The 24,773-nt window shown below is 30.9% G+C and overlaps 1 protein-coding gene across 2 annotated transcripts; it reads right to left on the bottom strand.

The window, feature by feature from the left end:
- Positions 1-1,498: 1,498 nt before the first annotated feature.
- On the bottom strand, positions 1,499-24,685 carry LOC143256212 (protein RUFY3-like). 2 transcript variants are annotated; one of them, XM_076513099.1, is made up of 12 exons: positions 24,273-24,449; positions 23,694-23,816; positions 23,068-23,238; positions 22,573-22,690; positions 14,173-14,277; positions 13,425-13,548; positions 11,852-11,916; positions 10,246-10,320; positions 7,710-7,881; positions 7,106-7,222; positions 5,665-5,832; positions 1,499-3,549 (listed from the first exon to the last, which is right to left on the bottom strand). In XM_076513099.1, the coding sequence occupies exons 2-12, from the start codon at positions 23,812-23,814 to the stop codon at positions 3,421-3,423; spliced, it is 1,365 nt and encodes a 454-aa protein (XP_076369214.1). In that variant the 5' UTR covers positions 23,815-23,816; positions 24,273-24,449; the 3' UTR covers positions 1,499-3,420. The 2 variants fall into 2 exon arrangements, with proteins under 2 accessions (XP_076369214.1, XP_076369213.1); XM_076513098.1 differs by lacking the exon at positions 24,273-24,449 and adding an exon at positions 24,569-24,685 and having other exon boundaries at positions 1,501-3,549.
- Between the last annotated feature and the right edge of the window lie 88 nt (positions 24,686-24,773).

Genomic DNA, 24,773 nt, shown 5'->3' with positions numbered 1-24,773 from the left:
CAACTTTGTCCAGCATTGTAAGTAATAAAACAGAACTGAGAAGGAAAAAACAAAAACGCTAAACAAGTTTCCCTGGTCCTACAAATAAGTTCCACCTAAGTGTTTTATTTTGTATGGAAATGTTGATTTTTTTGTTTACCAGTAAAAGAATTTCTAGTGAATATTTTTACATACTGGTTGAAATAGTAACAACATTTTGATCACCATAGAGGAAATAAAAGTAGAGATTTGATGTATCAAAGCAAGTGAAACTTTGTAATATAAGTGTAATCTACTTGTAGAATCTTAGAGGAGAAACTTGCAGTATAATCCTTCCCTTGAGAAGAAAACCAAAATTCATCTGATGGAAAAAATAAACTTAACACCTGAAAACTGGCTATCTCTAGACATTCTTAAGCTGTATGTTTTCTATATAAACAGAATTTCAAAGTGAAGTGAATACAGCTAACCTCAAACTGTCACAATCATAAAGGATTAGATTTTTTTAGCATACTGATTTATAACATCAAATCAGTGTGTAATATTAGATTGTCTTCACTATTTGGAGTTATTTTAGTTCTGATATACAGTTCTTGACAATGCTGAAATACAACATTTTTAACAACCCATAAACCTTAGTAATTTCACCTAAAAAAAAGTGAATACAATTATTAGGGACAACAGTATCCCAAATTATTATAGTTGTATATCTTCTATAATGTGCAGCATGTCACTGACTCGCATAAATGCTCTATTAATTCTGTTACTAAACACCTTTATAAACAAGTTAACTATTTACTAAAAAAAAAGATATATAACAAATACTAAGGTACATAAATATTGTTGTTGTCAGAGTTAAATGATTTTAATTTTGTTTTTATAAATTTCAAAAAGAAATATTTTGTCCTTTTAAGCTGTGTTAACCAGTACGTTATATTGTTGCAAGCCATAATAGCAAAATAAAGGACATTCATCCAATAAACATGAATACATTGAAATAAACTAAAAGAAAACCACATTTTAAAACATTGACAGAAATCAAATTCTGCATCAACACTTTCTACACCAGTTAGTGTAGAGAAGACCGGAGCAAGAAGAGAAGCCTTACTTGTACCAGGGGAAGTCAGGGTAATAAACAAAAGGCTTGCTACTAAGCCTTACTTGTACCAGGGGAAGTCAGGGTAATAAACAAAAGGCTTGCTACTTTATATTTTGTACAAGAAGAGAAGCCTTACTTGTACCAGAGGAAGTCAGGGTAATAAACAAAAGGCTTGCTACTTTATATTTTGTACAAGAAGAGAAGCCTTACTTGTACCAGGGAGATCAGGTAATAAACAAAAGGCTTGCTACTAAGCCTTACTTGTACCCAGGGGAGATCAGGGTAATAAACAAAAGGCTTGCTACTTTATATTTTGTACAAGAAGAGAAGCCTTACTTGTACCAGAGGAGATCAGGGTAATAAACAAAAGGCTTGCTACTTTATATTTTGTACAAGAAGAGAAGCCTTACTTGTACCAGAGGAAGTCAGGGTAATAAACAAAAGGCTTGCTACTTTATATTTTATACAAGAAGAGAAGCCTTACTTGTACCAGAGGAAGTCAGGGTAATAAACAAAAGGCTTGCTACTTTATATTTTATACAAGAAGAGAAGCCTTACTTGTACCAGAGGAAGTCAGGGTAATAAACAAAAGGCTTGCTACTTTATATTTTGTAAAATACAACAAACAAAATATTTATAACCTGAGCACTTTTGAGAGTGCTTGGGTTTTATGGTTTATATTCATTTCTTTGAAGGATTCTTGAACATAAGTGTTTTTCTAACATCATGATTGTAAAATGTAACATCACAGAAGCAGTAATGAGATCTATATAAACATGGTACAAAGATGATGGTTTCCTGTATCATAAAATAACAATTACTTACATCTTCCTTTCCAAGTCTTTATAAAATCAGTAACTACGCAGATTTTATCAAAACAGTTAGTCCGACTTCAGTTTTTGTGTAGTGATATTTTTAAACTACAAAATCAGATACCATTTAATGACACAATTTTCAAATCATCAGTTGTGAGAAATAACTAGACACAGTAAACTAAAAATTAGTTTTGTAACTAAAGTATGGATTTAGTTCTGTAGATATACAATGAATTTAGTTTCATAATTACAGAATGATATAGTTTCCTCTGTATTTAAAAAATTTCAAGCTTTTAACATCTTACCTAACTTTTTCAATAATAGAATTAACTGTATTAAAATAAAAGTAGTATCTTTACTCAGTCTTGTTAAGTGCAAAATAAACACATCTGATTGGGAGAGGTTTAGTAAAAATGTTATGAACTTTCCCTTTAGTAATAGCAACTCATTATTTGTTTAATTATGTGAAAGTGTGGAAAACCATACAATACCAGTAACCAGTATTTTCCTAGGAATCTACAGATGATTCAAGTTATTTAAGATAAATATAGTTCTAACACTGACAGATGTTGTAAATTAATTGTGGCTTTGAAAAATTTTCCAGAACAATAAAATCAATGTGTTTAGTCAGTTCAACTTTTTGTATCCATAAGAAACTTTCTAGTGCAGAAGCTGTTATTTAAAGTGATAGTACCTTCAAGTTTGAATACCAAAAACTTTGAAGTTTGACTTGAAAAAATAAAACTTGCAAAACAGTCAGAATGATTAAGAAAATCTTTGTTAATTCTGAGAAGTGTCTCATTAACTGGGAAGAATATTTGTTACAAACACTTAATAAGTATCATATGCCACAAAATACAGGTTAAGATAAATCTAGAATATTTCAAATAAATTATGATATCACACACCATTTACGTGTAAATAGGCTTACAATGCGCAAATGTGTTGGTCCACTGTACATGTAAAATGTAATGAATCATATGTTGAATAAATAAACCAGATATTTAATATTGTTTTGTTTTATATTAACCATTAGTGCAAGCTACACTTTTAGATTGATTTCTTAGCATTTATTTCTCACAAAAATACTTCCACTGCTTTTAGAATTTCAGAAATTATAAATACAAAGGCTGATAAATTAATTTCTATATAAAAAAATCAAAAACATTTATTATTAAACCTATAAGCCCTTAATTAGTCAAAAGAAAACAACAATGCAGAAAAAAAAAATCCATATCAAGTTAATCTGATATGCAGTATGAAAAATCACCATAAGTGTTTGAAAAATAAGGCTTAGCCTGGTAGTGTGAGCTGATACAATTATCAGTCACTGAAACAATAGACAACAAGCATGTGATTCAAGGCAGTTATTAAAAATCTAAAGTCTGTAACTATTACACCATCAAAAGTTGAACAGCACAAAACAAAGAAACAGTAGCAGAAAGTCAAGTTACAGTTTTATACTGTCATCACAACAATTGCAAATATATACAATCAGTAACCAGAGACACAGCAAAAATAAAAAGGTTAGTAATTGTGTGCACTAGAAGATCCAAACTCAGATTCCAACTGTTGGAAATTACGTGTCATTTCTGAGACTTTCTGTTGAAGATGGTTAACTTGATCTGTTTTCTCCTTTAATAGACTTTCATATTCCTGATAAATATATATAAAAAATGATAGAAATAATATCACAAGTGTCAAGAGTTTTTATTTACTCAGTTTCAGCGTACCAGTTTATGTGCGACTACTTACACAAATGAGATATGGAACAGTATTGTTATGTCAATAATACCTTTCAGTTGATACACTACAAATAATCACTACACTGGAGGAAACAAGCTTTATTAAAGTCCTGTAAATCAATGAACCACAGCAGATCTCAGTTTTAGTTTTATCATTATCGGTGTTCTTTCTTCCTCTTAGGTTTATGTCCATAACCTGTTAATGTTTAAATAGCTGCAAGTTTGTAATCACCAAGAGTCTCTGTAAAAGATGTAGTCCTGAGATATATTTTTACTTTGTAATCACCAAGAGTCTGTAAAAGATGTAGTCCTGATATATATTTTTACTTTATAATCACCAAGAGTCTCTGTAAAAGATGTAGTCCTGAGATATATTTTTACTTTATAATCACCAAGAGCCTCTGTAAAAGATGTAGTCCTGAGATATATTTTTACTTTATAATCACCAAGAGCCTCTGTAAAAGATGTAGTCCTGAGATATATTTTTACTTTATAATCACCAAGAGCCTCTGTAAAAGATGTAGTCCCGAGATATATTTTTACTTCAAGTGGGTTTCTCGTCATCATGAAAGGCGAGTTTTTACGTTCTACGATTGAGGGGATAAAGCTGAATTTATGTCAAGACATAATGTTGTCAGGTGAAGTAATGTCACTGTCTTATGCCATAAAGTAATAGTGTGACAGTGTACTGTATTACTAGTATTTTAACATTCTGAAGATTAGAAATACTGTAGTGGATTAAAATATTCTATTTTTACTTAAACACAAAGTCAATTTATAGTAACTGGTACCTTTTGATGTTTGAATCATTATTTGTTTACTTATTTCAAATGTATAGTTTATCTTGAGCTGTTTTAATGGTTGACTTTAAACATAAAAAGTTGGCATGGGACCAAAACAAATATTACAAAACACTAATTAAAACCTTTTTCTGGATAACAAACTGTTCAATCCTGTTATAATGACTTTCTTAAATATAACAAGCTGATAGTGGTTGTTTATGACAGTAGTGTCTCGTAACAAAAGTCACTAAACGTTTCAACCATTTCCTTAACATTACTTTCCTAAGAATCTTGCAGATGTAAGGTTGAACTTGTTAATCTAGTCTTTGCATGATGCACAACGAGGCTGATTTATCATCTGTACGTTACTTCTTGGAATGTAAAGTGGATTCGACATATGACACGTGGGTGTACCAAATCTGAATGTAAAAATTAAACTTACTGACTGATACTTTGAGAGATCTTGTCTTTTATAATCAGGTAGTTGTAAGAATTTGTGGGCAGTACTTTTATCACCTGCAGGTGGTATATGCCTAAACTGGACATTTGTAGTGTTATTTTCCATAGTATGTCCAAAGTCCGGCCTTTTACTGATGTTATCAATATTAATTTTGGAATTCAAGATAAAAGAAAGATTTTATTGAGTAAACTGTCAGTAAAATAAATTCACGATCAACTGTTTAGTTGGTCTGATCACCACAAAATGATGACCAGTGTTGATCATAAGTGGGATGGCAGAAGCTATTGGAAGTTTGTGACAATATACTAATAGATGAGGACTGTAACTTTAAGCAACAGGTTTCATTAGATAACTTGACTACTCTGGCTACATTAATAATGGTTCTACGTCATCCACTTAAAGTAGCTTGATATTATTACAGAATCATGTGAAATATTCAATTAGTAATAATATGTTACTGTCTGAAGAAAACCGATAGTTCATCTGTAGTTTTCTGGAAAATGCTTAAAAGAAACGAACAGTCGAACCAATTCAATAAAGATTTTCTAGCAATGCTCAAAAATGCATTAATCCAGTATTGCATGCAGTCAAAATTAACCATAAAACAAATATTTCATGAAATTAACTATTCAATACAAGTCTGACAGGTGCATTCAGACAACCTCAGAAATTAAGAATATAAGGAGGAAAAACAAAATCTGAAAATCTGATGTGATTGACAGACAAGTACTTGGAATCACTGTTCATTTCTTGAGGAAAATAAAATAATTTAGATTTTGTTTACCTGTAATCTGTTATACATCTGTATATTAATCATTTTGATTTCATCAACCTGACGTTGTAGAGAGCTGATGGTCTCATTTTTATCATGAACATCTTTTTCTAGAAGTTTCAAAGCCATTTCTGTTTCGGTCTTTGATGATATCTGTGTCTGAAGGTCTTGTTCCACTTCCTGAAATGAAGAAGATCTCACCATAAGTTTAGCCTAATGACACAAAAAACAGGCTGTTTATGTTTCAATATAACTAAGTTATTAAATGTTATTGGTATACTGGGTTTAGGATACAAATGTATTTCAGAATGGCTGGTATGGGTGTTAACACTTTCATCGATAGGGAGAGAACAATGTTTCAACCTTCCTTGGTTATCTTCAGGTTAAAAAAGAGTTTGCAAGTGACCGTTGCTGGACACGTCTTAGGGATGAGAGTATAAATGGGTACAAGATTGGAGAGGGCGCTGCAGTTATATGTTAGGTTATTAATTAGTATAGGTATAAAGGTGTTCCTTTATATTGGTTTTAGTTGCTGTACAAGTAGAGCTTCTTTGATTGTGTCAAAAACCTACAGTTGTCCACTTTCTCTTATCTTCTACATGAATTAATGTGACTGCACAATGAAGACATACTCAGGCTCCATTTTCCCTCCACAATCCAGATTTTGTAGTTGCAGTTGTCATGAAATCCAAGTATCTTCCATTTGAGGTTAAGGTAGATGGGAATGTTCCTCAAAAGCATCTCTTTGAAATGCATTTTAATTCTAAGAGTGTGAAATTTGAAAAGTTAGAAAACCCACACTGAAATATAGAACATAAATGCAGGCACAAGAACCAACAGTTCAATAAGATTTGGGTTCTTAGGCAGGAATGTAACAACCTAAACCAATGCAACCTCTTTTTGCTAGAAGCAAACTGCATGAGAAAGGCTTCTAAAGAAGTTTTGGTGTTGGAGATATCTGTATTAGAATTACTAATGAGTTTCAAAATCATTATAGGAAATTTAATGTTAGGAAACCAGAGCTCGTATACTTTCTCCTGATGTAAATGCAACAAGTGAGATGGAAAACAAGAGTGTAGAACTAAGAATAAGTCATGCATGCTCTGCCACTGTGTCATGGACATTAAGAATTTTAATGATGTTTGGTGACATTTTTCACCTACTGAATCCCTCTTTAATGCAATCAGCAGTTATAACACCTTTCTTTAACAGTCTTCTCATAAAAAAGCTACATAGTTCAGTAACTTTGTATCAAATAATGGAAGATGATACAAGTATCATTAAAATGAGAGAAGCATCTACATCATAGATTATGTTTTCTCTACATAGTTAATATTTTTAGAATTTGTGCACAACAAAATCCTGTTCCATGTAGATGCGACTGGTAAACTGTCGTTACTTTCCACCTGGAGGAAAGAGGTAACCACAAAAATATTCCAAATATTTCAATTACCTGTCTTATATTACTTTCTTCTTGTAATTTCTTCTTCAAGTCATTATAGAGAATTTCAAATTCAGCTCTAGTATTTTGACAGGTTTCTCTCTCCATCATCATATCCTCTTCGGACTCCTATACAATAAACCAGAACGTTTTGTGGATAATTACATATATAACGTACAATACAAAAACTGTATTCTAAAGGCAGCTGATATGGGTATTAAATCTTTAATTAAAATAAAGTACAGAACAACGTTTTCACCTTCTTAACCTGAAGATGCCCTAAGAAGGTGAAAACATTGTTCTGTACTGTATTTTAATTAAAGTTTTAATACCCATACCAACTTTCTTTAGAATATATTTTTACTTCAAGTGGGTTTCTTGTCATCACGAAAAACTGTATCAAGTTTGAACCCTATATATATTGAAGTAATTTTAGACGTATCTATAAAATATCTACCAATATAGTGTTATGTTATTATTAAATAAATTATTTTACGAGATATCAGAAACAGAAAAAAAACTTAAAAAGTAATCTAAAAGCACCAATAAAACATCTGAGTTAATCTTAAAATACAAGAAAAATATTCCACAAGAAAGGTTTAACTTTTCTTTTTACCACAATTTTTCTCTGATGTTTATCATAGAGGTCTCTGTGAATTTGATGAAGCCTGGAGTTTTCTTCTTGAAGCATTAGTCCCTGGTTTTTAGCAATAGCCAAATCTTCTTTCATCAGGGTGTTAGCTGTTTGAAGTTGTTCTACCTTCTGTTGAAGATTGGTTACTGTGGCACTGGAAGAAACATTTCATTCTCAATTACTAATTCTTCACATTGTAGGTTCAGGGTTGTTTATTATACTATTACTAGGGGGGTTTACTCCAACACTGGTGAACCATTAGATACTGAAATGTATCAAGATAGATATCGGTTCTTTAACTTTTGTTAAGTCTATGTTGTGCTTGCTTCTAGTGTTTTAAGAGTTTGTCCAGGAACATCTTTCACAAAGTTAGAGATTCAACACTGATATACCAAACCAGAAAACAACACAGTTAAGTAAAATACTGGGAGGAATAACATCTCAGAGACAGTACGACAACATTTTTTCCAAGTCTACAGTTAGTCAGTTATTCATGCAAAGTAAATCATGCCAACAGGGCAAATAATTCATTCTATTAGATATAGGTGTCTGTTGGCACATAATCTTTAAATGACATACATTATTCTACATTTATTATGTTACACATAAATAACTCACATGTTCATTACTTTAATTTTATCCAATAATATTCACTAAGCCTAAATTGTAATTCTTATGTAATATTGGATGTACAAAATAGTTGCCACTGATTTGTTTGTGATATAGTTATGACAAATATCGTAAGGGTGATATCCACATTAGGCAAACTGTAATTTATAAAGACTTAACTGTTGAGTTATGAAACAAGTTTTAGCCAGTATTTTGGTTAGATGACTGTTTGTGTGCAAGCAATACTTATCTTGCCTGAATTAGGCCTACCACACTGATTTCAGTATATAGTGCCTAGATTAGGCCTACCATGTAGGTGTCAATATATAGTGCTTGAATTAGGCCATAAGTGAGTCTATTATTTCACCTGTACATCCATGTGTTTAAGTTATTATATTATTTGTGACCAAATTTACATAGCATAAACCAGTCACATACTCCTTGATTAAAAATGTATGTACCATTTCTATTTCAGGATAAACATGTAGCTTGGTATTTTGACTGAATATTTTACAGAAACTGTCCTATGATATATCTTCTAAGTTGAATGACATGTACAGTTGGCAAATTAATGGTTTTTCCTAATCATTCAACTGACAAGCTTATTAATTGATTATATTCAATCAATCAATTAGTACATGTCCCATAACCCCCCCCTCTCAGGTTCAAGCAAATGAAACAAGGTTACCTATAAGTCACTTTTTAACAAATCAAACTACAACACCCTTATCCTCTAGCCAGACTTCAGATTCTTGGATGGCTCCCACACTGAGTAAGAACTTGACACTATTTCTTGAAATATACATTTCCTGGATTTGGATTTAAGACCGAGGCCCTGTCAAATGCCAGGCAGGTGCTCTACTGTCTAAGCCAGAGGGTTATCCTTTTAGTGACTGTTAGTAACTAATAACTTAAATTACTACGCATAACACGTGTGAAGAATACACGTCCACTATAAAAACACTTATAATTATTTGTATAGGAACAGATTAAGACTTTGAAAAACTATAATTTGAAATGTATATAAGCAAAGTTTTTACACAATAAGATGTGATTCTGAAATTAAGTGGTTTAAAACAACCATTACTTTACGGCTCATAAGATTAAACCAGTAAAACATCTCACTTAACTTGACACAAATACAACATAATACAGTATTACTTACTTCAGACGACTCTACCTGACACAAATACAACATAATATGGTATTACTTACTTCAGACGACTCTACCTGACAGAAATACAACATAATACGGTATTACTTACTTCATACGACTCTACCTGACACAAATACAACATAATACGGTATTACTTACTTCAGACGACTCTACCTGACACAAATACAACATAATCTGGTATTACTTACTTCAGACGACTCTACCTGACACAAATACAACATAATACGGTATTACTTACTTCAGACGACTCTACCTGACACAAATACAACATAATACGGTATTACTTACTTCAGACGACTCTACCTGACACAAATACAACATAATACGGTATTACTTACTTCAGACGACTCTACCTGACACAAATACAACATAATACGGTATTACTTACTTCAGACGACTCCACCTGACACAAATACAACATAATACGGTATTACTTACTTCAGACGACTCCACCTGACACAAAGACATAATACGGTATTACTTACTTCAGACGACTCCACCTGACACAAATACGACATAATACGGTATTACTTACTTCAGATGACTCCACCTGACACAAATACAACATAATACGGTATTACTTACTTCAGACGACTCCACCTGACACAAATACAACATAATACGGTATTACTTACGTCAGACGACTCCACCTGACACAAATACAACATAATACGCTATTACTTACTTCAGACGACTCTACCTGACACAAAGACATAATACGGTATTACTTACTTCAGATGTCTGTTCAGTTCTTCTATATAGTTTTTCTGGTCTAAAACAGCTGTCATATGTGCTGCTGAGTGGACTCTAAATTAATGAATTCAAAATTAGAATCAACAAGGGAGAAACAGTTTCAAACAACAGCTACCCAATCATAAAAATTATATTTCAATCTGTGTTTTTGAGATGCACTTATGTTTATGCATGCTAATGTCAAAACATTTGTGTGTGTTTGAACATATCTGTAATTAGAATGTACCTTGATGTTAACCATTTTCTCTGTACATACCAATACTAGGGATCAGTTCTCTGTGTCTTCAGTTATCAAACTCTTAATCTAAAACATTCATATGTGCACTGGAAAAATCAGGAGATGTTATTATAAATATGTTTTCTCTCATATCTTTATATGTTATTTATTGAGAGCTAACACATTTTTCCTGTATTCTTGTTTTGAACATTTCTACAGACTCAACTTTTTAATGCGTGTAATACGACTTATCTGAATCAGGTTCCATAGCAACTGTATGGTTTCCTACAATGATTGGCTAATAAGTTTTATGTGATCTTGTGATTTTTGGCTAGACTGATTAGTTAGAATCAGAATAGGTAAACAGGAAGTTTTCTCTGTGCAAATGAGATGGATATAGGTGGAGAATGGTACACTTATGTGTTACCACAGTGGGGCACGGCACACTTACTTGTTACCAGGGTGGAGCACGGCACATTTACGTGTTACCAGTGTGGAGCACAGTAGGTTTAAAAGATACCAGGAATGAAAGTAAACAGCTTACACTCACTTATGTTTCTGAACATTTGTGATAAGCCAGAGTTGTTATAACAATGTTGAAACTGTACAAAGACACTATAATAAAATGTAAGCAAAATATGAATTGAGGAAATTGAGTCAAAATTCAATCTATAGTTCATTCTCTGACCCATAACTGAACTTATACTCACGTACAAGTTTTACTCTGGACTTTAGTAAGTCATTGAACAAGTTACAATTCTTCAAGTTTCCTCTACAGCAGGGGTCACCAAACTTTTTTCACAGGGGACCAGATTACTTGGGGAATAAGAAGCACGGGCTGCATGATCATTATGTTCAATACTCATAAGCTAGAACGAAAGCTCTCTGTTAAAGATTTAACACTAAGTTTAGGATGCCACATTAGCCATGTGGGAGTAGCATGCAATATACACATATAATAAAAAACAAACAGAAATACAACCAACATTTTTATTTACCAAAAGGTTATCAAAGAAGGTCACATTATCAAAATGAAATCCAAAAATGTGGGGAAAAAATTATACCATGAAAAATGGTTAATGTTAAATAGATAGTTTAATATTCACAATGTTATGGGCTAGGATGCCCTTCCTCTGGTGATTTTAAACTTTTTAAGAACTTAAATAATCCATGATTGTCAAGTACAATAATAACCCAATAAACATAAAAAAATGCTTCAAAAATTAATCTTTTATACACTTCAAAGCAGAGAAAAGGAAGTGTGTAAAATTTAATAATACTGAAACAAAAACCTTGAGATGGACACAATATAAGTCCTAGAATAATTATTGCTCAGATATTTGAACAAAAATGGAAAAGGTGACACACCCTTCAGCTGGACACTCAGTGTGGTTATTTTCTCTCAGATACAGGCTGAAATCAATTACTCCTTGCTGTAAAAAGAAGTCATTAATTTTAAAAAAAATTATAAAATGTATACAAACAGAGATAATGTTTTATAACCACCATGATTAACATAAAACGTCACAATACTTAACTGACCAAACCACCATGATTAACATAAAACGTCACAATACTTAACTGACCAAACCACCATGATTAACATAAAACGTCACAATACTTAACTGACCAAACCACCATGATTAACATAAAACGTCACAATACTTAACTGACCAAACCACCATGATTAACATAAAGCGTCCACAATACTTAACTGACCAAACCACCATGATTAACATAAAACGTCCACAATACTTAACTGACCAAACCACCATGATTAACATAAACGTCACAATACTTAACTGACCAAACCACCATGATTAACATAAAGCGTCACAATACTTAACTGACCAAACCACCATGATTAACATAAAACGTCACAATACTTAACTGACCAAACCACCATGATTAACATAAAACGCCACAATACTTAACTGACCAAACCACCATGATTAACATAAAACGTCACAATACTTAACTGACCAAACCACCATGATTAACATAAAACGTCCACAATACTTAACTGACCAAACCACCATGATTAACATAAAGCGTCACAATACTTAACTGACCAAACCACCATGATTAACATAAAGCGTCACAATACTTAACTGACCAAACCACCATGATTAACATAAAACGTCACAATACTTAACTGACCAAACCACCATGATTAACATAAACGTCACAATACTTAACTGACCAAACCACCATGATTAACATAAAGCGTCACAATACTTAACTGACCAAACCACCATGATTAACATAAAATGTCACAATACTTAACTGACCAAACCACCATGATTAACATAAAACGTCACAATACTTAACTGACCAAACCACCATGATTAACATAAAACGTCACAATACTTAACTAATCAAACCACCATGATTAACATAAAACGTCACAATATGTAACTGACCAAACCACCATGATTAACATAAAATGTCACAATACTTAACTGATCAAACCACCATGATTAACATAAAATGTCACAATACTTAACTGATCAAACCACCATGATTAACATAAAATGTCACAATACTTAACTGATCAAACCACCATGATTAAAATAAAATGTCACAATACTTAACTGATCAAACCATCATGATTAAAATAAAATGTCACAATACTTAACTGATCAAACCACCATGATTAACATAAAATGTCACAATATTTAATTGTCCAAACCATCTTGATTAAAAATTTAGTCTAATTCTGATTCTGCTGAAATTTAGTTTCCCTGGAACAAATAGTTTTTAATATTAAAAATTATTTTAAATATTCCAATTTCTTTATAGCCCCCCTCTGTATTTAACTTGTGATCTGTGTGTGAAAGGAAACAGAGTTTATAATTTCATTGTTACTAGTGCTAAATATATCAGTGCTGGTATAACAGATTCTTTAAGGTTCATGTAAAAGATAAGTTTGAGCACCTACCTGAGAGTCCAGGTCTTCTCCTTTCACACAAAGGTTACAGTCAATAATATTGAGCCCAACCAGCAAACCACCAATTACTACTGCTTCTTCAGAAAACATGAGTGCTCCAGGTTCATAGAACTCTCTGAACATCAAAAATCACAATAAAGATTGTGAAGAATAGCATATTCCACAGAAAATACACCTGTATATTACCAAATACTTAAGTAAAGGTAAAGAGAGATATGTTATAATATTTCAATCAATTACATCTGCCATATCCAGTGCTGACAAAGTCTTCTGTCCAGTACTTAAGGTTTATTAGACTCACTACAATTGTTATGATGTGAACTGTGTTAATTAATCAAGTGTAATTATTAGCAATTTCATTTAGGTCATTTACAAATCAGAGTACAGTTAAATGTGTAGTTTACTTATTAAATATGAATCTAATGACAGATATGAAGAAAATTTGGTCTACCACTTAACTGAGATATGAAGGTGCGATCCATGTGCAAAGGTTGGCACTGATACACATACTTTGTATGTACATATTAATGTGCATGTGAAATACAAACTAAAAAAAACAAACAAGAACTACCGGTTTATTCATAATATTACTTTCAATAAATACATGTAATGTATCAATGAATCAATCATAAATAAGATACGAGAAGATACTAAAATACAAGATGTTGACACAACATTGTCCTTATTGTTACTGTTCCAAAATCATAAACAGTATTTATGGTTCTGACATATTTCTTACATGAGGATTTCTTCTTTTTTATCAATCAACAAGCGAAAGTAGTCTGCGAGACGTTTCTGCATCAGAGCTAATCTCAACCAGGCTCGTGCATGACCAAGGTGAGTTCTGAAGTAAACAGAATTAAACAGCACAACATCACAGACTTTCATTTTTCATCTTAAATTATAAAGTTTTGTTACAGACTTTACTTGGAAAGTATCAATCATTTTAAGAACTTCATTTGGTATCACCAAAGAAAAACACAGTATTTCAATTAAATTGTTCCAAAGCATTTAGTGGAATAAATGTGTATTCTATTTTCATCCTTCAAAATGTTTCACACATGGTTTCATGGAATAAACTCAAATCATTAAACAATTTGTTTTATCTAGCAATATCTTAAGGAACTACTCATTGTCAGACTTCATATGGAATTAGTTTAAGACTTATTTACAAATAAGCATTACTTACTTTCATGTCCCAGTTGACTATATTTATAAGCCATAATAATGCTCTATAACAGCTATATTTTGATAAAAGTTGAGAAAAACAACCTTTACATTCCAGATAAATATAAAATATTGTTATTTAAACCATTGTTTCACATTTGCAGCTTCTTCAGGGTTAACATGAACAAATGTACAAAATATCCTATGTAACTGATCCAGTAAATGAACAGAATAAACAAGTTCTCACTACTAACAAAGTATTGAATCACTTCTTGAATACTTACTAACTTTTCATTAACTGTTTTACTGATTATTGTTTTTATACTGAACAGTTGTTTCTAAATACTGCACAAAATTTCTGAATCATAACATCATGTGTCCTTTAACAGAAATCTAAATCAAAACATTGGAGATATAGCTTACAATACTAAACTAGTTACTGGTTTACATACTATAAATGTAGTGTTACTTACAATACTAAACAAGTTACTGATTTACATACTATAAATGTAGTGTTACTTACAATACTAAACAAGTTACTGATCTACATACTATAAATGTAGTATTACTTACAATACTAAACCAGTTACTGATTTACATACTATAAAATGTAGTATTACTTACAATACTAAACCAGTTACTGATTTACATACTATAAAATGTAGTATTACTTACAATACTAAACCAGTTACTGATTTACATACTATAAAATGTAGTATTACTTACAATACTAAACCAGTTACTGATTTACATACTATAAATGTAGTATTACTTACAATACTAAACCAGTTACTGATTTACATACTATAAATGTAGTATTACTTACAATACTAAACCAGTTACTGATTTACATACTATAAATGTAGTATTACTTACAATACTAAACCAGTTACTGATTTACATACTATAAATGTAGTATTACTTACAATACTAAACCAGTTACTGATTTACATACTATAAATGTAGTATTACTTACAATACTAAACCAGTTACTGATTTACATACTATAAATGTAGTATTACTTACAATACTAAACCAGTTACTGATTTACATACTATAAATGTAGTATTACTTACAATACTAAACCAGTTACTGATTTACATACTATAAATGTAGTATTACTTACAATACTAAACCAGTTACTGATTTACATACTATAAATGTAGTATTACTTACAATACTAAACTAGCTACTGCTTTACATACTATAAATGTAGTATTACTTACAATACTAAACTAGTTACTGCTTTACATACCATAAATGTAGTATTACTTACAATAGTAAACTAGTTACTGATCTACATACCATAAATGTAGTATTACTTACAATACTAAACTAGTTACTGATCTACATACCATAAATGTAGTATTACTTACAATACTAAACTAATTACTGATCTACATACTATAAATGTAGTATTTCTTACAATACTAAACTAGTTACTGCTTTACATACCATAAATGTAGTATTACTTACAATACTAAACTAGTTACTGCTTTACATACCATAAATGTAGTATTACTTACAATACTAAACTAGTTACTGCTTTACATACCATAAATGTAGTATTACTTACAATACTAAACTAGTTACTGCTTTACATACCATAAATGTAGTATTACTTACAATACTAAACTAGTTACTGCTTTATATACTATAAATGTAGTATTACTTACAATACTAAACTAGTTACTGCTTTACATACCATAAATGTAGTATTACTTACAATACTAAACTAGTTACTGCTTTACATACTATAAATGTAGTGTTACTTACAATACTAAACTAGTTACTGCTTTACATACTATAAATGTAGTATTTCTTCAAATACTAAACTAGTTACTGATTTACATACTATAAATGTAGTATTACTTACAATACTAAACCAGTTACTGATTTACATACTATAAATGTAGTATTACTTACAATACTAAACCAGTTACTGATTTACATACTATAGATGTAGTATTACTTACAATACTAAACTAGCTACTGCTTTACATACTATAAATGTAGTATTACTTACAATACTAAATTAGTTACTGATCTACATACTATAAATGTAGTATTACTTACAATACTAAATTAGTTACTGATCTACATACTATAAATGTAGTATTACTTACAATACTAAACTAGTTACTGCTTTACATACCATAAATGTAGTATTACTTACAATACTAAACTAGTTACTGCTTTACATACCATAAATGTAGTATTACTTACAATACTAAACTTATTACTGCTTTACATACCATAAATGTAGTATTACTTACAATACTAAACTAGTTACTGCTTTACATACCATAAATGTAGTATTACTTACAATACTAAACTAGTTACTGCTTTACATACCATAAATGTAGTATTACTTACAATACTAAACTAGTTACTGCTTTACATACCATAAATGTAGTATTACTTACAATACTAAACTAGTTACTGCTTTACATACCATAAATGTAGTATTACTTACAATACTAAACTAGTTACTGCTTTACATACCATAAATGTAGTATTACTTACAATACTAAACTAGTTACTGCTTTACATACCATAAATGTAGTATTACTTACAATACTAAACTAGTTACTGCTTTACATACCATAAATGTAGTATTACTTACAATACTAAACTAGTTACTGATCTACATACTATAAATGTAGTATTACTTACAATACTAAACTAGTTACTGATCTACATACTATAAATGTAGTATTTCTTACAATACTAAACTAGTTACTGATCTACATACTATAAATGTAGTATTTCTTACAATACTAAACTAGTTACTGCTTTAAAAACTATAAATGTAATATTACTTACAATACTAAACAAGTTACTGCTTTACATACTATAGATGTAGTATTACTTACAATACTAAACCAGTTACTGATTTACATACTATAAATGTAGTATTACTTACAATACTAAACCAGTTACTGATTTACATACTATAAATGTAGTATTACTTACAATACTAAACCAGTTACTGATTTACATACTATAAATGTAGTATTACTTACAATACTAAACCAGTTACTGATTTACATACTATAGATGTAGTATTACTTACAATACTAAACTAGCTACTGCTTTACATACTATAAATGTAGTATTACTTACAATACTAAATTAGTTACTGATCTACATACTATAGATGTAGTATTACTTACAATACTAAACTGGTTACTGATCTACATACTATAGATGTAGTATTACTTACAATACTAAACTAGTTACTGCTTTACATACTATAAATGTAGTATTACTTACAATACTAAACTAGTTACTGATCTACATACTATAAATGTAGTATTACTTACAATACTAAACTAGTTACTGATCTACATACTATAAATGTAGTATTACTTACAATACTAAACTAGTTACTGATCTACATACTATAGATGTAGTATTACTTACAATACTAAACTGGTTACTGATCTACATACTATAGATGTAGTATTACTTACAATACTAAACTGGTTACTGATCTACATACTATAAATGTAGTATTACTTACAATACTAAACTGGTTACTGATCTACATACTATAAATGTAGTATTACTTACAATACTAAACTAGTTACCGATTTACATACTATAAATGTAGTATTACTTACAATACTAAATTAGTTACTGATCTACATACTATAGATGTAGTATTACTTACAATACTAAACTAGTTACCGATTTACATACTATAAATGTAGTATTACTTAAGAGATATTTTGCAGCTCATATTAAACATTGAAAAGCTACCTTGCATCTGATTTAAAACAATAAAAACTCTATACAAACAAGTAACAAAAATGTGAGATGTAAACCTTTAACAAACACAAAATTGGTTATTTCTGAGACCGTATATGGTTTCACAATTATTGAAGTATCCTCTCAACTGTCAAAATGCACTGATCTTGTCTTTTTTTAGCAATAACTGTGATGGTTTGCATACCTCTGATTGACTAGTCCTAAACAAAACCCAGAATAAGCAAGACAAAATTGAACTATGTAATGCTATATTTCCGATATGACCGTGTAGTTGTATACGTGTTCAAGGGTCCCAAACTTGTTTTTAAATATATAGTCAATGTACAAATATTTTAAAACTAATCCAAAACACATTTTTAACATGCTGAATATCTCTACCACCAAGGTGAAGAAGTTGCTAGTCATAGAATTTAGAGAAGATTAGACCTACAAAAAATTAAAATGGAATTCAAAAATAGTCTTACCTCATGGTCATAAGAAATTTGAATGACATACATCCATATAAGACAGGGAAAAAGGCTGCCACAAAAAAATAAAAAATCACAGGGTAAAATGAATAAATCAAAATAAGAACTAAAAGATAAAAGGTAAAATAAATGAACATAAAATATATCACCATTAATAAACAAAAACAGGTAAGTAACATAACTAGATAAGAAATAAAACATGCAAGCAGAGAAATAAAACAATGAAAAGAAACAAATATTATGAACATAAAATGATAGGAGTTTTAAATATTATAAATAAATAATCAAATATAATCTTAAACAAGATGAATGAAACAAGTGGGGCTGGAGGGTCACACGTCTTTTACCAATAAAGAAAATCATATTATACAGTATGAATACATGCATAAAAAAAAATCACCAAACAGTAAGAAGCCTGGCATGCCAGGTGGTTAAGGCACTTGGTTCGTAATTCGAGGGTCACAGGTTCAAATTCCCATCACACCAAACGTTTTGCCCTTTCAGCCATGAAAGCATTATAATGTGACAGTCAATCCCACTCTTCGTTGGTAAAAGAGCAGCTCAAGAGTTGGCGGTGGGTGGTGATGACTAGCTGTCTTCCCTCTAGTCTTACACTGCTGAATTAGAGATAGCTTGTGCAGATAGCCCTCATGTAGCTTTGTGCAAAATTCATAACAAACAAACAAACCAAATAGTAAGAATACCATAAAACAAGTATGATAATGGGCAAGAAATGGAAACAACCACAAAGAGAAGCAGTGTAAATTAATCCACCAAAATAATGGAAAAAAAACACCTAAGCTGAAAAACATTTAGTAGCAAATTAAAAAAACAAAACAAAAAGGACTCGCTGAGAAACATAATGAAATGGTTACCAAGCTTAAAAACAGATTTAAACTCTTTACAAAAATATGTCTAACTGTAGAAGACAAAAACTGTTAATACAAACATTACAAGAACAATTATTATCAAATAATAAAGATTAAGCTTACATAATAATACTGAACAAAATTAAATTATAAATCCCATAAAATGTCTAATAAATAATACGTTTCCATGATAAACAAATATATGTAAAGACACTACAAAATACATAAACAAAGACAAAATATCCATCAAACTAAACACTGTAATTGAAAAGTTAAATTGTTATAAAGCAGGAAAACATATATCATTTCAACCATGTTTATCTGTTTGTTGAATTTTGTACAAAGTTTCATGAGGGCTATCTGGTTAGCTATCCCTAATTTTGAAGTGATAGCCTACATCTACAAATAGAGGTCAGTAAATGACATTTCCCTTTGACTCTTATCAGATTAGAATATGGATTTCACCATCTATCTTATAGAACATCCACAGCTCCAAAGCACAAAGTGAAATGTAATTTTAGTGTCATAAGTCTTGAACCACAGAACCTCAATTGTTAGGAGTTATTTTTGTTTCCTTTACAGTTCCCATGCACAAACCATCAGAATTACTCTGGTCACTGAATTAAAAAAACAAAAGCATATATTAGCCTAAAATAAACAAGTAATGTTTCTTGAAATTATTCTAATGTTGTAACCACTGGTACATCTGAGTTCAGTCTTCATTGAGAGCCAGTAAACCTACATTCTTAAGCCACTTCTCACTAAATATGATTGGTTTGTTTGAAGCCAGAAGATCTTCCCTTCATCGAGAGCCAGTAAACCTACATTCTTAAGCCACTTCTCACTAAATATGATTGGTTTGTTTGAAGCCAGAAGATCTTCCCTTCATCGAGAGCCAGTAAACCTACATTCTTAAGCCACTTCTCACTAAATAAGATTGGTTTGTTTGGAGCCAGAAGATCTTCCCTTCATTGAGAGCCAGTAAACCTACATTCTTAAGCCACTTCTCACTAAATAAGATTGGTTTGTTTGAAGCCAGAAGATCTTCCCTTCATTGAGAGCCAGTAAACCTACATTCTTAAGCCACTTCTCACTAAATATGATTGTTTTGTTTGGAGCCAGAAGATCTTCCTTTTCTTGATCACCTGAACTGTACATGGTATTACTTGACAAACCAAGGAATTTGAAAATAATTAGTTGAATTGTATGCTTACTCATTTCAAATTGTCGATACTGGAACCTCTTATGAAAAATTTCACAGCTGTCAATTTCCAATAAAAGCTTCATTAAATGTTTTGTAATCTACAAAAGTGCCAACTTGGAAAAATAAAAAAAAACAGTCTTCATTTTACATTTTGGTCCACACATTCATAGTTGATCACTTATTTCAAGCCCTGATTTCAGGAAGGTATCAAAATAACAAACAAACAATAAGAACAAAAGTTTACCACTTTCAATGTAACTTAACATGCAAGTTAAATTTTCTACGAGTTAGGAAACTTTGATGAATAAAATTAATGTACCAAATAAAGGCACAACTGTAGTGACCAAAACCAAGTACTTATTTTGCTGTCACATCAAAGTTATAAGAAAATCACAAAAGCACATTGATATCCAAAACAGGAAAATGGTTTAAACATCGCAAACTGGCATTGAAGCAGATAAGGTTCATAAGATATTTACTTACAAAGTTAGTTAAAACGGAACTAACTTGTAAAGATATTCATGTAAAAATTACCCAAAAATTAATAAAAAAACTGTTGAAAAAGAACACGAGTATACAATGGAGGAAAAACAGTAGGGATGTTTGTTTGTTTTGAATTTTGTGCAAAGCTATACAAGCACTCTCTGTACTAGGTGTCTCTAATTTAGCAGTGTAAGAATAGAGAAAAGGCAGCTAGTCATTACCACCAACTGCCAACCTTCGAGCTATTCTTTTACCAATGATTAGTGGGAATGAAAGCCACAATATAATATTCCCCATGGCTGAAAGGTCAAGCATGTTTGATGTAATGGACAGTCAAGTGCTGTAACCACCTGGCTATTAGGGATGGCAAAAAAGTTTAAAAAACAGCCAGTAAAATAATTGTAAAAAAAGTGACCAACCAAGAAACTTCTTATAGGAAGATCTTAAAACTTAGATGCAAAAGCCTCATTATGGAAAGCATTTTATTTAAAAAACACACACACAAAAACACATTATGAATAAAAGTGTGCTTAAAAATATAAATCTTAAAAACCAGGAGAAGAAACAACACTACTCATTCTTAAAAAGATTGTCAAAATTTTGCACCACAGTTAACACACTTTATTTAGTTATATTAAACATTAACCTTATGTAAAATAAAACAAACCATCTAATTCAACATTAAAAACAATATATATACACTTTATAATATCTTCACAATGATCTGAAAATATATGATTGTAACAATAATACTCCCGATGTAAAACATAACCACAAATGATACCAACAAAAGGAACAACAGATTTCTGGATAAGAAGGAAGAAGTAGCTATCAATAATTAGAAACAGCAACACAAGATTACCCAACAAAAATAACAACCGACCTACATATAAAAACACAGCGTACAACCCTACAGTAAAACTAAAACTTGAAATATAATTCACTGTAAGAGAATAGTGATATGAAAATAAAGAATGTGTCTTTTACTGGATTAAAGTCATGTATAAATAACATTTAAGTACTATTCACGTGTCATCATATTTTACAAAAACTTAAATCATAAACTCGGATAACTCACGTACGTGAGTATACAAGACTAGGAGTTCCCCCTCTTTCTCTCTACAATCATGTAAAAACAAATAAATTAATTTAAATAAACAAATTATGATACACACTTCACAGTTGGAAGTTCTCGGACACTTGATGTTATGTCTGAAGCCTCAGGCATATACTTCTCAACCATTTCTAGAAGATGCCAGAGTTCTTTCCTTGGTCCCAGAAGTCCCTTCTTAGCTACAAGAAACAAAATTTGTTATAAAGTTTGAGTCACAAAAAGGGCATTATTGGCCCACTACGGATGTTCCAATCATTTAGTACAGCAGAAAAACTTGTATATTCCTAGTCACTTTCCCAAAATTTTTCCATTTCTACAACAGGTTAACGAAGACTTGTTTGACTTCAGTGAATATATAACGTTTTGGTGTGAAAATAACAATATTATTTCATAAGCAAACATCACATCATTCTTATCAAAAACACTACCTTACTTTTGACACAGGATGTGTGTGTGTGTGTATATATAAAATAAAACAACACAAAATAACTGAAGAATTTAAAGTGTGAAAACATAGAACTTAGCAAGATTATTTTGCTTGTGATCTCCTACTTACGCTTCAGGCCATGTCTCATTACATGCTCTAAGAGAATGAAGAAGTGTTGTAGAGGAACATGGTCAGAGTCCAACATTCTCCCATACTTTAGAGATGACTCTATTAACTCTTTCACCACAAGCTTGGTCACATTTACAAGATTTGAACGCTCGATAGCGACCGGATCTTTCTCTGGTGACAAAAAAAGTATTAAAAATTAAACTCATGAGGTGGAAAAAACAACAAACTGAATGACACAAACTTTCCGAGTATTTCTTTGTTAGATGCGACTTAAACTTATATGATGAATATCTGCCAGAATTACAATACACATTGGTTTTGTTATAAAGTAAGAACTACAGTTTTAACCAATGGAAAAACTAACACATTTAATAAAATATTCATTTACTGTTTCTTTGAGAAATTTATATTAGTATAAATATAATTTTTTTTCTGATTATTCCTTGTAACATATAATTACTTTTGCATTGTTCTCAAATACAATTTTTTTTTCTCGAAGCAATAAGGCACAGTCATAATGATTTAAATTTACCACTTTCATAATTTAGTAAACCATAAAGATTAGATAACCCAACAGACAAATAAATTAGCTAATTATATGAAAACAAGGTGTGCTCAGTACTTACCATCATGTTGTGGAGGTTGCTGGGGCACATCGAATTGGACATCAGTCAGTTCTTTCAAGCACAGCCACTCTCCATCTACTGAAACTCTAAAGTTACACAGGTAGATTGTATCTTTTGCCATTTCTAATTTCTAAAGTTAAGATAAAAGATGAAGTATGCACATGACAGCCACAAAGTTTGCCAGACTCCTTAATATTTTGTCTGCTGAGAACCCCCTTTAACTTAAACTATGTTATACTGACCTCTGAGCTTTAATCATTAGAAGATGATATAAACAAAGAAAGAACGAAATTTTCTTACGAGAAGATTAACTTAGACCAATTAATTACATCTATTTTCAAGTTTTATTATGATTGCTTTATAAACAAACAGAAACTGATTTCTGTGATGATCTCATAGATAATCCAAAGATTTCAGGTTATTAACCAGAATTTAAGAGAGTTGCACCAATTAAAATTAATGAAAATTGTTATCACGAATTCTAATGAGCATACAATGAAAATTTAGATTTTTTGTAAACCTTTACAGCTTATATTGAAAAATGTAAAACGAAAGAAATTGTTACCAGGTGTAGGATACTTAACAATTACCAGAAAGTTATATCATCAAACACATATTTATTAATACACGACTGAAAAGCAACCGCTCTCAAACTTCAAAGTACACAATTATAATTTCATAAATTAATGTGCCATTATCAGAGACACTTGCTACAGTATGACATATAATGTAAACAACGGTCAGATATAATAGGAAGGTATCGATCAAAATATAATGGAGATAAACTAGCCCTTCTTGTTATGTTTAACAAGAAGTCAGGATTGTACTTCTACTTTAAGGTCAACAATAACAAAATATTTGCATAAAAAGGATACGGAAACTGATAATTATAATAACCGTTTCACTGAGATATATTCCGAACTCGACTTTAAAACATGGCAGACTTCAAGAATCAAGTCCGCAGCGCATGTGCGTGTAGATAACCTCGAAGCGCCGAGCATTGTTCGTGAGATCAATGGAAAATTTGAAAACTAGACCTACATTTTGCTGCGCAATAGTAATCGATATTTCAAAACCTCT

This window comes from Tachypleus tridentatus, chromosome 7, assembly GCF_004210375.1.
Source record: "Tachypleus tridentatus isolate NWPU-2018 chromosome 7, ASM421037v1, whole genome shotgun sequence".
Classification (NCBI taxonomy): Eukaryota; Metazoa; Arthropoda; class Merostomata; order Xiphosura; family Limulidae; genus Tachypleus; species Tachypleus tridentatus.
Note: the sequence above shows the minus strand (reverse complement) of the source record. Positions and strands in the feature narration are given on the sequence as shown.

Excerpts from the sequence above, each read along its gene's own strand:
- LOC143256212 (XM_076513098.1), bottom strand. The coding sequence starts at position 23,814 with ATGGCAAAAGATACAATCTACCTGTGTAACTTTAGAGTTTCAGTAGAT. Across the intron at positions 7,223-7,709 it reads AACATCAGAGAAAAATTGTG|GAGTCCGAAGAGGATATGAT; the intron begins GTAAAAAGAAAA and ends TTTATTGTATAG. Across the intron at positions 3,550-5,664 it reads AGATGTATAACAGATTACAG|GAATATGAAAGTCTATTAAA; the intron begins GTAAACAAAATC and ends TATATTTATCAG.